The sequence below is a fragment of the Melanostigma gelatinosum genome, assembly GCF_949748355.1.
Source record: "Melanostigma gelatinosum genome assembly, chromosome: 8".
Taxonomy (NCBI): Eukaryota; Metazoa; Chordata; class Actinopteri; order Perciformes; family Zoarcidae; genus Melanostigma; species Melanostigma gelatinosum.
In genome coordinates, this window is record NC_136641.1 from 2321572 (window position 1) to 2338565 (window position 16994).

The window sequence follows — 16994 nt, forward strand, 5'->3', positions numbered from 1 at the left end:
AATTAAAACACCCATGTGAACATATTACCGATACATACTCATTGCACGAACCCAAAATCTCTGATGAGAGTTTAGCTTAAGAACTCTGTCCTCTCTACCTCACCTTACCCATGGTGCACTTGGGGAAAAAAATAAAAATCATGGAATCACTTTTTTTTCTGAAGCAGTAATCGTATTCAAACGACATTAAACCTTTAGAAAGTTTGGTTTTGGTGATAGCAGAAATGACAAGAATATCAAGCTCATAGCAACACGATGACAGGTTAAAGAGGACACATGATTGGGCTCATGTACAGCATAAATCATAAACGGTATGAATGTAGTAGTGGTGGAATATATGAGCCACGACAACATTGTTCTGTTTCAATCCATATCGCTGGGTATTATGCCACCAAGTTCAGATTCAGTAGAGTAAAAGGAAACACGGTTCCCAAACAGCTTTGGGCAATGCATGTTGAATTTGTGATCTAGTATTGCACTTTGATAACATTGAGGGACATGTAAAAGACATATTTTAAAAGAACTGTTAAAATGGAAGCAGCAGAGGCAGACAGCAGTGACTGGGTTAAGCTCCAAAAAAAACCCCCATTGAATCCACCATTTCCCATAATGCAACCCTCCCTGCATGGTAAACTGTGCAGCTTGTAATGAGGGCCGTCTCTCATACGTGTCGTCTCTATGCCCAAATAGAGAACTCTTATGACCCTCGCATCATCAGGGTTATTTCCTCAATGTGTGTTCAGATAGAAAATGAAGCACCTTCTTTGCCTTGTATCCTTCACGTGAGTTTGAGTGCTGGGCCATTTATACGGTCTGTGTTTATTCGCCCCAAACAGCCAATTTACTTACAATCATACAAACGTTAGCTGTAAGCTAGTGACGGACGCATAGACCCCGTCTGGGGGACTGAACCTCTGACCCCAGGACAGCCAGCTTTCAGTTATTTCCTGCACTTTCTTTTTTGTCTTTTCTCCGTTTGTCTATGAAGCGCTGGGATAAGTTGAAGCATTGTCCTTGTGTCAATTCATGCAGCTCAAGGCAAATTTGTGTCAAATCGTGTCTTTCTGTTGACTTTGGACACCGCTACTAAAATTAGCTTTGCCTTCGACTTGACAAAGCTTTGTTTTCACAGGGCGAGTAGGACTTCCTGTGTAACATCAGTAGATTTCCCCTCGAAATATTTGGTGTTTGTAAGTGAGCATCATGTCAATATAGTTCCTCACGCTACCAGAGGTCTCAGCCCTCTTTCCTGTGAAGGTTTTAGACAGTAAAACATCTCTACTTCTCTCTGAGGGTTGAACTGTTCAAACAGCAGAGGTTTTATATCGCGGTCAAAGGCAAAACACCCTTTTGACATCACTTATGTTCACCCCGTTTGTGACCTCAGCACTCTCTACGTTGGTTTCACTATGTGAATGTGGTGTTGATTCAGCCTTTAAGGTTCATGGTGACTGGCTGCCTCGCGAAGGTTAGGGAAGTACAGTACGTGTGCTGGCCTTGTCTTGTTTCCAAGTGTTGTCATCTGTTTACCTTTTGACAGACTGACAATAAATCCTTTCCGTTATGTTTATAACCAACATAACTTAAGAGCTTTAGTTAAGACACGTGTGTGGCTTATTGGACAGAACAGGAGCTTGTAAACAAGGTTCATAAAAAGGACAACAAAGGTTAAATGCACCAAGCAGCTAAATATTTGTCGGTTCTGGTTAATCAGCCAAACTGTCTGACTGTCAGACACCAGCGTCACAGGGTCTAACATTTCATGCATCAGCAAGATATGATGAGAAATAAAGCTCTCTCAACCCCTCTTCAAGGACAGACAACAAAATGGCTAAGAAAAATGAAACGTAACTAGGATTACAGACATAAGGAATATACATACGTATTCAAGCATACACAGAATGAGTAGATCATTAACAGCCCAATTCAATATGGAGGGTGGTCTATAACAGGTCTGCACCTCCAATGGGCCACAGTTAATGAGGAGTTAACTGAGGATGGGTAGCCAATGATGTATGATGGAATCAGGAAGTGGGAGAAAGGAAACCGTGAGCTGTTGGGGAGGGTATGGTGGTGGCCAGGTTATAGGTTGAGTTCAGAGACGAAGGCTGAGGCGATGCTAAGGGGCTGTATATGGGCCTGGCAGAAATGGTTGAAGACGGGGAGTGTTGACCAGCGGTAGTGGTTGTCGGGGAGTCAGAGCTAACCTCGTCCCCTTCTTCTGAGTCCCACACTTCACTCTGCAAGTAGTCTGCAAATAATGCCTTGGCCCTCTGCAGCACCCTGCTCAGGTTGTGGCGCCGCACAAGGCGATCAAAGTGCATGGCCAGCTCATTGTAATCCAAGCTGTTCTTGATGATGTGGTCTCGGTGCTCCAGCAGGATGGACAGGCACAGGAACAGCATGAAGGGATTGCCTTTGCCGAACTCTTGAGGAGGCGGCAGGGAACACGGTTTGATGCCAGTGGTCTCAGCCTTTAAAGAACTGGGAGTGTTAGCTGTGGTGCTGGGGGACGACCTGCTGCCAGACAGCGAAGGGCCTCTTCCAAAGGACAAAATGGGTGAAGAGAGCAGGGATCGATTGTGGGTTGGAGACACAACTGATGCTTTTACAGTGGAGGTCGTGGGGGAGTTAATCCCTGTACTGCTGAGCATTTGGGTAGAAGAGGTCAATACTTTTTGGACAGTTCTTGGTAAGGCCTCACTTCCATTGGTTGTGGACAGGGATGTGGATTTTGGAGGAGAGTCTGGAGAGGCACCTGGCCAGCTGGAGGATGAAGCTGGAGATGTGGGGGACACAGAGGGGCCAGTTTTCCAGATTGGTAGGCCACTAGAAAAGAGAGGAGGCGATGACATTGGCCGGAAACCACTGTCACAGTTTTTTATGAGAGGTGTTCTCTCTCCTGTGTCCTCCTCACTATCAACGGTGGACTGGCGCTGTGGAATGCTTGTTATGGACTTTGAAGACATCAAACCCTGTGGATGCTCAGCATCCTCCATATGAAAACTGTCTTCGTTTCGGGTAGTATAGTATTTAAACTCCCCGAAACTGGTTTTCCTCTCAAAAGGAGGTGCCTGTATAGCAACCTGTTCCATGCTCACTTGAGGATTAGCATCTTCACCTCTCACGCTCCCCTTTCCAGCATCTACATGTCTTCTGTCTTTTCCTTCTATGACAGCATTGTTGCTCATATCTTGTTCTTCTCTTGAAGGCCTCAGCATATGTCGTCTACGCTGCTTCTCTTTTTGTTCCTTATCATCTCCGAGGCAATTCTCAACTGTCTTGTGATTGTCTCCATGGGATGTGGTTTCATCGGTTTCCACTGGTGGTCCCTGAAGCTCCACTTCGGTTTCAGGAGGATCCGGGGGCAGAGAGCTCCAAGTTACCTCAAGCATCCTCAAAGCATCGTCAAAAGCAAACTCCCGCTTGAGCTCCAGGAGCAGCCAGCGGTAACAGAAGAAGAGGTCGTCAGCTCCTCGGGACACCAGGTAGGAGTAGAATTCGGGATCCGAGTACTGCAGGAGCAGCTTTAGATGCTGGAACTTAACAGACATGAGCTGCCCATCTGGCCGGAAGTTCCCCTCCAGGCGTTTCATGATGCCACAGAAGCAAATGAAGGCATGTGCCTCATTGTCCATTACCGCAAGTATAGGGGAGGCAATATCACTCATGCCTTGACAGTATGATATCTGAAAAACAGCACGTCCACACAGTTACATTAGGCTACAGTTTACAAAGAAAATAACTAAATAATAAATGAACAGACGTTTTTTAGTCGAAAGGTATCAACATCTATCATGCATACGCTCATTTCTATGCAAAGTATGTGATTTATCAATCTCGTCTTCTGCTGCTTTAGAATGTGCATACATTTAAAACCAACCCTACACAACAAACCCCTAGTATGACCCAGTAGGTAACATGCAGGTACAACTGAAATGTCAAACATGTGATAATGGATAGACAGATAAACTATTGCTCGAATACCAATGATTCTGTTTGTATTTGGGAAACAAGGTAATCATGTCTTTCAGCATAAATGATGCATTCATCTCCGCCACGCGTTTGTCTTGTTTCTCTAGTACTGCACCCCTGCTGTTAATGACAATCTGTGTTCATACTTGTGGGTGTGTTTTGTTATGATAATATCAAATAATCACATTTCATACGCACTTGTATTCTTATAATGATTATTTATGAACTTTCTTTTGCAGAATTTCCACTGCATGGTATGGCTCTGCTCGACTCCACTGCCTTTGGTACCAGGTATTCTTAGCTGATCGTCATAGCGACGCCGTGTGCAACTACTATGACATCACCTTCAACGTGACACAAACAGTGTGTTCTCTCGTATTCTCTCGCTGGATCCTTTAATGGACAACCAAACAGAGGAACGCCCTCGGTCAGTAGCTTGGCCACGTAAAATGCCGGGTTTGTGCAGGATGTCCCGTGATGTGCTGGTGCAGATTCTCTTTGGTCTTCAGTGTCTGAACTTTTTCCAATGGAAAACCAAATAAGAAAGTAGTATGAAATGGAAATGCGGCATAAATGTAACTGCCACTAGAAGTATAGGTCTCCCATAATGCATAGAGGTTCCTGTGGTCAGCTGGAGGGAGGCCAGAACCAGACTATATGGATCAGCTGCCTTTTTTTCTAGGTATGTTTACAGGATTTCAATATATAGTAAATATCCGTATATGACTACAGCACTCATAATGCTTTGTGGGGTGTAAACAGGAAGCATAGCGTTGCCATGGATTCAGTAAGTGACTTAATTGCCTACAACTTCAGCACCGTCATTTAGCCTACATTTGGTGTTTGTTTGTTTAAATTTCTGCAAATTGGCACCTTGAATCAGGTGTTAGTAGTTCCTGTTTGCAGTGTACCCATGGATGCACAGGCAACTCTCACTGGCTAACTTTATAAAGAGCCTCTTTTGTTCTATGATTTCTAATCTGATTTATGGAAGTTTATTTGCGATGAACATCCAATATCCAGAGAAAATGTAAGTCACACTGAATCCTATGCGTATGTTTTTAGAACCCCTGTATCCAAACAGTCCTGCTCCCCCTGGTGAGGCGCCTCTTTGAAAACCTCTACATTAAGGATACATATGGACGATTTAATAAGCAGATTCAGATTTTTACAACAAGCTATAAAACATCTCTACACACCTGTGGATGTGTGATGGCAAAAGTGGTGAGCAGGTCTGTGAGGGCAGTCAAATGTGGACTGTCTTCTGACCCTGCATAGTATGGATGAGCCCGGTCTGTCCTCAGGACGTCTTTAAGAACATTGCCACGGATAAATTCAAGGTCCTCGTGGCTGACCCGGGCTGTCCACTCTCTCTTCAGCTGGTCGTACTCCCTCGTCTTCCTCTTCATGTAGTCCATTCTTTCCTGTCCACTCAGTCCGTCAGGGTAGACGTTCAGGAGGTACCGCCAAACAACCTACCACAACAGCAGACAAGGCAGCAGTTCATCGAATCCTCAACTGAATAACAGTCATAAAATATAAATGATATCATGTTATATGTCAATGTATGATTTTTAAATACAAGTTAAATTGGGACATTTTGTGTGTGCATGAACACAGGGGGAGAATAGGGCACTTCTCTTTCTTTCGTGTATAGAGGGGAAACCCCTCTCAATAATTCCAGGTTATATCATCATGTATGACAAACAATGTTATAGGAGGCGAAGTCTGCTGGAAATGAAGGGGCTTTCTGCTTACAGCACATTTTGGTTCTCTTCTTACTGAAGTTCTATGCCAGGAATCACAACTAGGATTCAGTAAGAACCAGAATTGAGAAGCAGAATCTAAATCTAAATCAACATTTAACAGCTAACCCTGTATATTTGGAACTCTGCAGAACATGGAAGAGGTACTTTGTAGGCTTTGTAGGTACTCTACCTTACGCAGTGAAGACTCCACACCACCATGGTAGATGCGCAGTCTGAGCTCCTCAGGGCGTGTCAACTGGCCCTGTCCGTTGAGGTAATTGTGAAACTCTGCATCGCTCAGAGGGGGCTTGAAAGGCTTGATCTCTTGCCCATAAGACCAGCTGAAGGCTTGCTGGACTTTGGACAGGGTGCGGCCCACCTGAATAAGGGAAACAAGCCAGTAAGCTAAGAACCTGACAAACAGAGGATGGAAGGTAAAACAGACTGTGTAAGGAAGGTTGGAGAAGGTGAAGGAACCTGGGAAAGTAGAGACTGGGTGAAGGGAAGAGCTGCATTTGCCAAAGACCTAGTCCTCTCTGCAAGAAGCTGCTCAGAGCCAATCACATCTTTGGGGCTTATGATGTCCCAGTCCTCCATAACAGGACCTGCAGTTGAAGAAAAAACACCAGACTTACTTAATCTATTTCAGGCTTACCTCCATCTCGAAGGGCGACTGTGGCTAAGTGGAGAGCAGGGTCGTCCTTCAATCAGAGGATCTGCTCCGCTAGTTGCATGTCGATGTGTCCTTGAGCAAGACACTTGACCCCAAAAATTGCTCCCGTAGGCTGAATGTGGATAGTCTGATAGGCAGGTCACCTAGCCCCTGCATCAGTGTGTGAATGGGTGAATGATGACAAGTAGTGTGAAAGCGCTTTGAGTAAGAAAGACTAGAAAAGAGATATACAAGTACAGTCCATGTACCATTTACCATCTTACACTTCTAACTTAGAGGATAGGTTCAATATTTCTCAAGACAACTTTACATAACAGAGGACAAAATCCATGGTATTGTTCTGTGGAAAAATGTACTCCAAAGTGCATCTCTGTATTATATGATGCGTCAGCAGTCTCAGTTAGTAGAATCAAGTACGGTAGCTATCTTCCAAAGTTCCACCATTTTAGTATGAAATGCCTCTTTGTGTTTGCCTGGTCTGTAGTTCACAGACTGATTAACTCAGGGTGCTGTGTTCAGTCTACAGTCCCTTCAATGGAAGCTGCTGACATGTTGCTACAAACCGATGGCTGACACTATCGCTGTGTGAGAAGAGTGACGCGCTACGAATCAAACGTGAGCTGGTCTCAACTTTTTTCAGCGATCTAATGAATCTTCAACAATCTTCAATTGTTCAATCTTCACAGTGAAGCTTCAACCAATCATATATTTCACCCTGTTCCACTCTATCGAAATAAAATGCTGTTAGATGGAAGTTAGCGTCGCACTAGTTCCCTCTGCAAACAGCCAGTGGGATTTTTCCATTGAATTTTGGATCATTACAGAAAATATACTCTTTGGCAAACAAATGCTAATGATACTTACATTGTTCAACAAGATAATCTTCACAAATGAAAACTACTTTTAAAGTGTAAAATGCAATTTCTAGAAGTAAAAAGCGAACGTGAGAGCAACTAAACACAACAAGGAAGGCAAACTATTCTGTGTGCTGATGTTTAGTCGACGAATTTAGGCACACAGCCTTTTTAAAGATATGTAAAAGCTTCTAAATCCACCCGAGGGATATTTACTGATGTATATCGTTAAAACCTCTTCAGCTTGTGTTAACCAGACCTTATGTCAGACAAAAACACATTCAATGAACACATTAACTTTGAGACGGGGAAACCTAAAGTGCAAAAAGGCTGACTCATTTCCAGGTTTTAGGACTCATTCCTGCAGCTCTCTATATAACGACATAACTATAAGTCAACAAGCGCTTGAGCAACACTTCAGTGGGGACTTTAGTAGTCAATGTCACTCGTCACATTTGGCCGTTTTGTTGCTTGAAATGTGAACATAGTATAATATTACCTTCAGATAAACTTTGGAATGGATTTTTGTGTGGATTTTGTCACTCATCACTTACATTAAATGCATTAATAGGGAACTGTTTAATGGCAAGTATGAACATGAGGAATTATTACAGCGAACAAAACCTGTTTCAATGTTCATATGGACACCGACTACAGACTTGAAAATTGTGAACCAATCTTTCAATAAATGTAAAGGTTTATTGTCATTCTCTCCAAATACCCATCTGCAAATACAGAAGTGATATCCTTAGAAGCAGAGAAAGCCTATGATGGAGTCAAACTAAAGTATGTATTTTTATTTATTTATTTGGCTGTATGTACGGTATTAAAGTTTTCCCCTTTAAGTTTGCTTCAAGGATACACTGGTGTTCTTACTGTCTTCTGAAGGTTTTATGTCCATCTTGAGCTGCAGATATGGTTTGGCAGCGCTGACAAATGCAACATCCAAATCCCAGTCGGACAGCAGAGACAGAAACGTTTCAGCACCACTCCGATCTCGAGACAAGTAGTTGATCCCGAAATTCCGCTTCCTAATTTGAAAGACAAAGAAGAAAATGCTGACACACATAATGCGTCTTTGCAACAGTTTAACTAATGTGATAATTCTTACCCGTTCAAATCAAAGGCTCTGATGAGAATGTGCTGCAGGACCTCCAGTGATGTTATCTGAGGATCAACAGCAAAGGAGCGGAACTCCACAGGAAGCACCCCATCACATTTCTGAGAAGCAGAATATCCCAAAAATCATGACACTGTGGGAAAACATTTTGGGAGGTGGCAACAAAATATACTATCTTGGCGGTTAGAAGACAAGACTTGATGTACTGCACTGGACAACAGAGTCCAACGGAATTGAGCCATTTTAATCCCCATGCTGAGATTTGGTCTAGACAACTCAAAGCGCTTAACAGTACATGACAACATTGATCCAATCGCAAAGACAGTCATACACTGATAGCAGAGGCTGCTGATCAGACTCTGATCTAATCATTCTCACACACACACACACACACACACACACACACAGATGGGTATTGTTTGGTTTTTTTCCGTTACTGGCACTATAACGATACTTTTAAAACGATACCGGTGCCTAAACGGTGCCTGAACAGATACTTTGTTCTTCAAATTGAACAATATATTAACTGTTAACAGTTTACAGTATACTTAAATAAATATAAATAAATACAAAACACACACTCTGTACACACACTACAGCTTCAAACTTCAGCAATTATTTTGCAGCAATATGAGCATATTTTCCTTCTCTGGCAAAATACGACACGTCTCATGACTTATTTTATTTTACCAGTTGGTGGCGGTAATGCGCCAATTCGACGTTTGCCAACCGCCAGTTGGTCTCAAAGAAGAAGCTTTTGCGTGCCTGTGTTGTTGTGCTTATGAGCAGCAGCGCTAAGTACCCCGTTGTAATAATACTATGAGTGAGGAGCGGAGGACCGAGTCCTGCTGCCAGGACGGAGTCATCAGAGTAGTGTAAAAAAAGTATTTCAATCGGCTCAGGCACCGAAAGGAAGCACCGAAATCTGCGTTGCGTTTCGGTCCGGTAGATACCGGATGTATAGTGCCATACGTGCCATATTGGCACCGCTTTTCGGTACCCAACCCTACATACACCACATATATTATATAATAATAACATATGTTATGAAGAATTCCAAGATGGCGGACAATACACATCGAGGCTCAGTCGCTCCTGCTTTTAAACGGTCTCGAATGAAACCTGAGATTTATAAAACTGTTGACGGCAAAGTTATTGTTGAGGATGAGCTGCTGAACTTTCTCGGCGTGAAAATGAAAACATTAAGTCAGGACGAGATTGTCCTGCTGGCTGCGAACACGTTTGACTCCGAGTGGATAGAGTCCTCGAAAAAAGTTTTGTTTGAACTCTGCCAAACTACACAGCGGTACGTTTCCCATAAAGGGGCACAGAAAGACATAAACAACATGAAGAGTTGCCTTAAAGCAGCGGTTCCCAAACTTTTTAGGCCACGCACCCCCTTCTACATCCAGACCGGGTTCACGCACCCCCAATCCCCCCCCCCCCACACACACACACACCTTAAAAAAAAAGCAACAGAGCCTATTTATAGCCGCATAAAAATCGGACTAATGAGAGAACAGTTTGCTCGCGCGTGGCGTTTGTTTACAAGATAAAAAACACAAAAAACTCGTCCTGCACCGTGCCTTCGAAAAGGTAACGGACATACACCAGAAGATTGGCCACATCTGTAGGCTCGTCTACTTGCAGAGAGTAAAACTCACTCTTCTTCACGCGACCGACTAATGTAGCCAGGATGTCTTCGGACAAAGCATCGATGCGCGCGACACAGTGTTGTTGGACACCGGGATCACGTCCAACTTTTTCGCTTCTCTCTCTCCAATCATATATTCCACCATCTCTTTAACATTTTTCCCTCTCCACCACCGCCTCTCCTTCTCCCTATTACGCGGTCAGAATACTACCACAACACGCCGCCTGTCTCCGGCAGAAATGCGCTCATCCACGCACGGGAACAACACCGAGTTGTAATATATACCTCCATAACACCCCGCCACTCTCGGCTCATACCTCCCCAGCAACGAGGCACATCACCCGGTCACAATACCTCCAGAATGTCCCCCGGGTGAAATCCGGGACTTGGTTTTATGGTTCCGAGTGGCGGGCGCTCACTCGTTGGCGCTGGGACGCGAGGTCTCCAGCCGCCCCCGCCGTGAGGCACCCGATCGTCAGGTCTGTCAGCCCTCGGAACAGGCCGCGGGGCAACAACTCGTGGGTGGCGGGGTAGAGGCGAGGCAGATCACAGAAAAATAATAAAGACAAGAGTATGGCAAAGATATGTTGATGAGAAACGTATTTTTAATACGTCAAACACAATTGAGAATGCATTTTAGTTTTGGGGGAACGTAATTTTTAGGAGACAGGACTGCACCGCCATTACATTTTTTCTCTCGCGCACCCCCTAGAGGCAGCTCGCGCACCCCCAGGGGTGCGCGCACCCCACTTTGGGAATCCCTGCCTTAAAGTATTGAATGAGTGCGGGGAGAACACTCCCAGATTTGTCTCTCATTTCCTGGATGAATTGCCTCCGGTGACGTTTTCCAACTTGGACGTCTCGAGTCTACTTGGGAAAATGGAGCAGCTGTACACTGAGGTCTGCTCATTGAAGAAGTCGATGCAGCTCCAGGCTGATGTAGGCGCGGATTTTTGTGCCATCACTGTGGAAATTGATCGCCGACTGTGTGCACTGGAGCGTCCCACTGACCTGACTTCGGGCGGTGGCACAGGTGCTTCAGCGGCGCTGGATGGAGGCACTGTGTGCGTGAAGGCTGGGACCACTGGCTCTGACGATGCAGGGCTTGGGGCTACGCTGGCGAAGGACTCGGACATTGATGCCGGCGAACGGGATGATGCGGGACCCTGCGATCTGGACGAGGAGATGGCTGCGGGAGGTTCCGATTGTTTGGTGTCACGCTCCCCAAAATGGAGTCAGGTCGTGAAAAAAGGCCGACGGCTGGCGCGTGTTCCGGGGAGCGCTGCTGCTCAGTCGGGATCGCGTACTGTCGCCCCCGGGCGGAAAAAGAGAACCGGCAACGTTAAGCCTGTTGTTGGGACCGGAGCTGTGGGCAGCATCAAAACAGTCGAGACAAAGCTGGTGTGTGTCTTTGCTACCAGGTTCTCACCAGATCTAGACGCTGAAACATTATCTGCGTATCTTAAGGAAAAACTCAGCCGGGAGGTCAACTGTCTAAAGATCGACACTGTCCACAGAAGATTCAGCTCATTCAAAGTATCTGCTGAATGCAATGAGTTTGATGAAATGTACATTCCGGAGCTCTGGCCAGAAGGGGCATTTGTCCGGCGCTATTTTGAGCCCCACAGGGCGGGAGTTATCGGCTCTAACCATGCACTTGCTGTGGGGGGAATAAGTTTGCCTGCTGGTGCTATGGGCACTCACTTGCTTTGCTAAATGTATATCCGGGTTTTGTCGTACAACTGTCGTGGCCTGCGTGTGGGCCAGAGCGTTGGGGATAAAGCTTGCCGCATGGTTGTTGACAACCTTTTGGAGAATTGTGACATACTGTGTTTACAAGCAAGACTTGGAAAAACTCAACTCTTTTAATGATAACTTTCATGGTGCTGGGGAGTCTACAACTGACTTTGGCATGGGAATAGTCAGAGGAAGGATTCCAGGGGGTGTGGCTGTTCTCTGGAATAAGAAGCTTGACTCTTTGATAAATGTGGTCAGGCTTGGTGTTGACTGGTGTGTTGCAATACAGTTCATTCATGATGATCAGGAATTCATTATCCGAAATGTCTATTCACCCTATGAGTGCAATCACAATGAGGATGAATATCTAAATAGGCTTGCCTTCATCAATTCCTTCATTCAAGATAATACTTCTTCTAGTATTTATGTTATTGGGGATATGAATGCAGATATCTCAGACACAAGCTCAGTATTTGCCAAGCACATGGCTCAGTTTTGTAAAGACAATTATTTTATCTTATCAAGCAAAGTGCTTTTGCCTACAGATAGCTATACATACATTAGTGAGGCCTGGCACACTACATCATGGCTGGACCATTGTATTCGTACAGCTGATGCTCATGCTTCATTGGGATGTATGGGCATTCTTTATGGAGCAGCAACAACTGATCATATACCTTTTGCTATGTCGATAAATGTTGAACATCTGCCGGCGCTATCTAGAAATGGAAATAGTGTCAACACAGAAAAACTTGACTGGTCAACTCTCACTGAAGAGGACGTCTTAGTGTATTCTGCTCGTACAGACCAGTCCTTCAGTCATATTCATCTAGCTAGAGATGCAGCTGTGTGTACTGACGTTAACTGTAAGGATGTGGTGCATCGGAGAGATCTCTGCTTCATGTACAATGATATAGTAAGTGCTCTGTATAAAGACAGCAAGCCCTACTACAAGCATCATAATAAGACCCATAACATCAAACCTGGCTGGAACGAGTATGTAGCTGAGTATCGTGCTGAAGCCTGTGAAGCCTTCAAATCATGGGCTCTAGCTGGTAGACCCAGACAAGGGCCAGTGCTTGAGTACAAGAAGCTCACCAATGCAAGATATAAGTATGCCATTCGCTTCATTTGCAAGAATGATCAAGCCATGAGGGCTGACTCCATGGCCAAGAAGCTGCTAAGCAACAACGTAGTTGATTTTTGGAAAGAAGTGAGAGCTCTTAACTGTAAAACATCTTTACCATGCACTGTAGATGGAATCTCAGGAACAGACAACATTGCTGAGTTATGGCGACAGCATTATAGCACCTTATTTAACTGCATCAAAAGTGATTTGTACAGCGTGGACAGTTCTGAGAGTAATGAGTGAATGGTAATTACATCATATGAGGTGCACCAAGCTATCAACAAACTGTCTGACGGCAAAGCAAGTGGCTTAGACCATATTACTGCTGAACACCTTAAATATGCTAGTCCGAGGTTAGCTCCTCTCCTCGCTATTTGTTTTACTGGCTTCATGATTCACGGCTTGTGACCAGACTCAATGCTGTCTGTTCTCTTAGTGCCAGTCATTCAAAACAAAGCTGGTAAAGTATGTAGCCTAGAGAATTACAGGCCCATTGCTTTGGCCAGCGTCCTGTCAAAAGTCCTAGAAAGAATTCTGCTGGACAGAATACAGGACTTTATCACCTCCACAGATAACCAGTTCGGCTTCAAAGCCAAACATGGCACTGACTTGTGTTTATATGCCTTAAAGGAAACTGTAAACAAATACAGAGGTCAAAACTCATCACTTCTTATGTGTTTTATTGATGCCTCCAAAGCTTTTGATTGTGTTAATCATAGTAAATTATTTTTTAAACTGAGCCAAAGAGGAGTCCCCACATACATTGTGAGAATTCTGGCTTACTGGTATGCGCACCAGAGTATGAGAGTAAAATGGGGTAAAAGTGTGTCAGCCCCATTTGGGGTTTGCAATGGTGTCAGACAAGTTCTGTTTAATCTGTATGTTGATGATCTGTCCAAGCAACTGAAAGCCTGTAATACTGGTGCATGATGGGTAATACTCTGGTTAATCACATCATGTGTGCAGATGATCTGGTGATCTTTAGTCCTTCTAGCGCTGGTCTTCAGCAGCTCCTCACTATATGTACTGTGTACGGTGTGGAACATGACATCAGATACAACGCCAGTAAGAGTGCTATCCTGATCTGTCCAACTAAAGAGGACAAATGTCTAAACTTCCCTGACTTCAAATTGTCTGACAATAATCTTGGTATCTGTAGTGAAGTAAAATATCTTGGTCATTTTTTAACAGAACACATGTCTGATGATAACGACATTTCCAGGCAATGTCGTATGATGTCTGCACAACAAAGAGTCTCTCACGTTAGTCTGGTCTGTGTACAGATGGAGTGAAGATGTCTCTGTTCAGAGCATATTGTACTCCACTCTACTGCACACTTGTGGTCAAACTACAAAAAAAAGAGTTTACAGAGACTTCAAGTAGAGTACAATGACGCCATGAGAATACTTTTAAAGAGAGCGAGATGGAGTAGTGCTCGTGAAATGTGTGTGGCTGCACGAGTCAACACTTTCCAAACAGTTTTAAGAAATTTCATGTACAAATTCATCTGTAGACTGAATGACTCTGTAAATGGGATCATACTTGTTTTAACCAACATAAGGTTTAGCACCACACGCTACCAGTCCCAGCTGTGGCGACATTGGTACAGCTGTCTCTTTGTAAGGCATTGCTAGGCCTCTGTACTTTTATTGTTTGTGTCTGTCTTTATGTATCTGTCTGTATGGACCCCGAGTCTGAAATAAAGTCTATCTATCTATATGTGTAAGACAAAAACGAACAGAACACTAACAGAACTCGTTTTGTTGGTTGCCTTTAATTGTTAATTTAGACCACAGAAATGTGTAGATGAAAAAAATATTGTTAATAATACAATCACAATATAATTCTGACAAGACCAATGAAAATCCTCATCGTATTTCATCTCAATTTGCATCATGCAGTAAAGAAATTACATGACAAGTAAGAGTTGAGACTGAAATAGAGGCCACAGAATGCTTCTTCTTCAGGTAACATGTGACGTCACGTATTGCTGTTGCGTGCACGCGTTTGCTGAGCAGGCAGGTGACGTCAGCGCCATTCTGTAAGGGTTCTCTGCTGTGGGCTGAGCTTTAGGTTGGATCTTCATACTGTGTTTTAATCGTGCTTTTTATAGAAAATTGTCAGTGTCAGTTAAGACTAGCAGTTACGGTCAAATTACGGCACAAATAAAGTGATAAACAGAGATAATGATTCGGTCATAAACAGCATTCAGCGACAACAAATGCTGGCGATGAACAACATGTATGCATACGCGGGTAGACTGGCTCTCTCCAAACACACTGCTCTACAGCCGATGTGACGGCTGTCTCTATGTCGACGTTTAGCACTAGAACGTGTGTTTGAACGACAGCCAGCAAATACTGAACAGACTATTCAATAAACACGATAACGGGGCTGCTAGCTAACTAGCGGACGTTGTCAGACTATTTGTTACCCAGACCGTATTCATCCTACCTTGACTTTGACACGAACTACCCCCCTCTCCTCCTCGCCTGCCATTTTAAAGACTCCGTTTCGCAACAGGGTGGTTGTCGTGACTTTGCGTTCCTTCTACACCGACACGGTGATCAATAACATGATGGGGGCAGCGGGTAGCACTAGCCGAGCTGCTTGTATTTCGTGATCTTCTTCTGCTTTGATTTGACAGACGGTTTACAACTGCATTACCGCCATCTACTGGACATATCTTTATCATATCTCACCTCACCACGAACTCTCTTGACACATCCATGCAGAGGACCAGTGGTGGAAGAAGTATTCAGATCTAAAGTCCTGCTTTCTGAAACTTGAAATACACTCAAATAAAGTACAGAACTATCAGCTAACTATAAAAGTAAATGTTTTCATAATGCAGTACAATGGCCCCTGTGAGTGTTATTTTATATGTAAGCCTATTAGCATTTTCAATTGATGCTTGTCAAGATGAAGCTAGTTGTGACTACTTTCTATACTTGGGTAGTTTACATACAAATTATATGTTTGTTGTTATTTCTTGCCTTAGAAAGTTGCTATTAACTCTCAAGTCTTGGGTGTTAAGATGGTATCTGTGCCAACACAGTTTTAAACGCATCTTCAGCATGAGCTCATAGATACTGTATTTACTCTTACTGGGACAGCCCGTTTCTTCTCTCCAATCTATTACTATTAGGAGTTTAACAGATTAAAGGACTTGGACTTGAACCCAGGACTTGGAGTTGGACAAAATATCATCCATGTACACCTGTAAACCAAAAAATATTTGTGGGTATGCAGAGCCTTGCCATAATGACTGCCATAAGAAAATATGCTTATTTCTACCCCACTATAAATATAGTCTGTCTGACTGAATAAATTCAAATTCACTTCAGAGGATGAACAGTCTCTACGTCACACGCTAGGCAAAGTTTAGACCTTCATATTCAAAATTACAGGATATTAATCGTACAAGTTCAGACAAATGTCATCAAGTATTGACAATAAAGTAGTTTTAAATAAGCAAAATTAAATGTGTAGATATAACAGAACAACAAGTGATTGTACAAAATATACAAGTAGTGTGATAATGTTCACTTTGCGTGCTGTTTAAAAGCCGTGTTTCGATCGTTTCTTTTCCAGGATGCAGTTCACTGCGTCAGCTTCATTTCAAGAATAAAATAAGAGCAGGTAATGTGAATGATCACACATTTGTATTTTATTTTATTTTGTTTGTTTTATTTTATTTTGTTTTATTTTGTTTGTTTGGTTTTGGTATTAGATAATTACTTTCCTTAGTCCACACTCCAGATTAGTGGGTGGTGGTAATGCACCTAAAAGTTGTTTGCCAACCGCCATTAAAAACAAGAGAAGAAGACGAAGAAGAAGAAGAAGAAGAAGAAGAAGAAGAAGAAGAAGAAGAAGAAGATCACACATTTGACAGTCCATATCCCACCCTGATCCCAACTATGCAACCAAGCATCCATCCTACTATCCAGCACCTTTCCGGTCATGAGATTGCCTCTTTTGGAGCATGCTGGGAAGTGTATTTCTAGATTGCTCGGTTACCACTTGTTTTTACCGAGAGTAAATCGAGATGAAACTCTACTTCCCAGAATACCACTGCTCAGTTCCCTTATTACTTCATTTCCA

The 16994-nt window shown here is 43.5% G+C and overlaps 1 protein-coding gene across 1 annotated transcript; it reads right to left on the reverse strand.

Moving 5' to 3' along the window:
• Positions 1–531: 531 nt before the first annotated feature.
• On the reverse strand, positions 532–15438 carry tbc1d25 (TBC1 domain family, member 25). Its single transcript, XM_079273030.1, has 7 exons — positions 15345–15438; positions 8362–8471; positions 8127–8281; positions 6201–6328; positions 5914–6102; positions 5175–5450; positions 532–3689 (listed from the first exon to the last, which is right to left on the reverse strand). Exons 1-7 carry the CDS (start codon positions 15387–15389, stop codon positions 2025–2027), a joined length of 2568 nt encoding a protein of 855 aa, XP_079129156.1. The 5' UTR covers positions 15390–15438; the 3' UTR covers positions 532–2024.
• Between the last annotated feature and the right edge of the window lie 1556 nt (positions 15439–16994).

Bases quoted from the DNA above. Each gene is read 5' to 3' on its own strand.
- tbc1d25 (XM_079273030.1), bottom strand. From the start codon at position 15,389: ATGGCAGGCGAGGAGGAGAGGGGGGTAGTTCGTGTCAAAGTCAAG. The intron at 8,282-8,361 runs GTAAGAATTATC...CTTTCAAATTAG, and splicing joins AGAGCCTTTGATTTGAACGG to GAAGCGGAATTTCGGGATCA. The intron at 5,451-5,913 runs GTAGAGTACCTA...CTGTTGTGGTAG, and splicing joins TGGAGTCTTCACTGCGTAAG to GTTGTTTGGCGGTACCTCCT.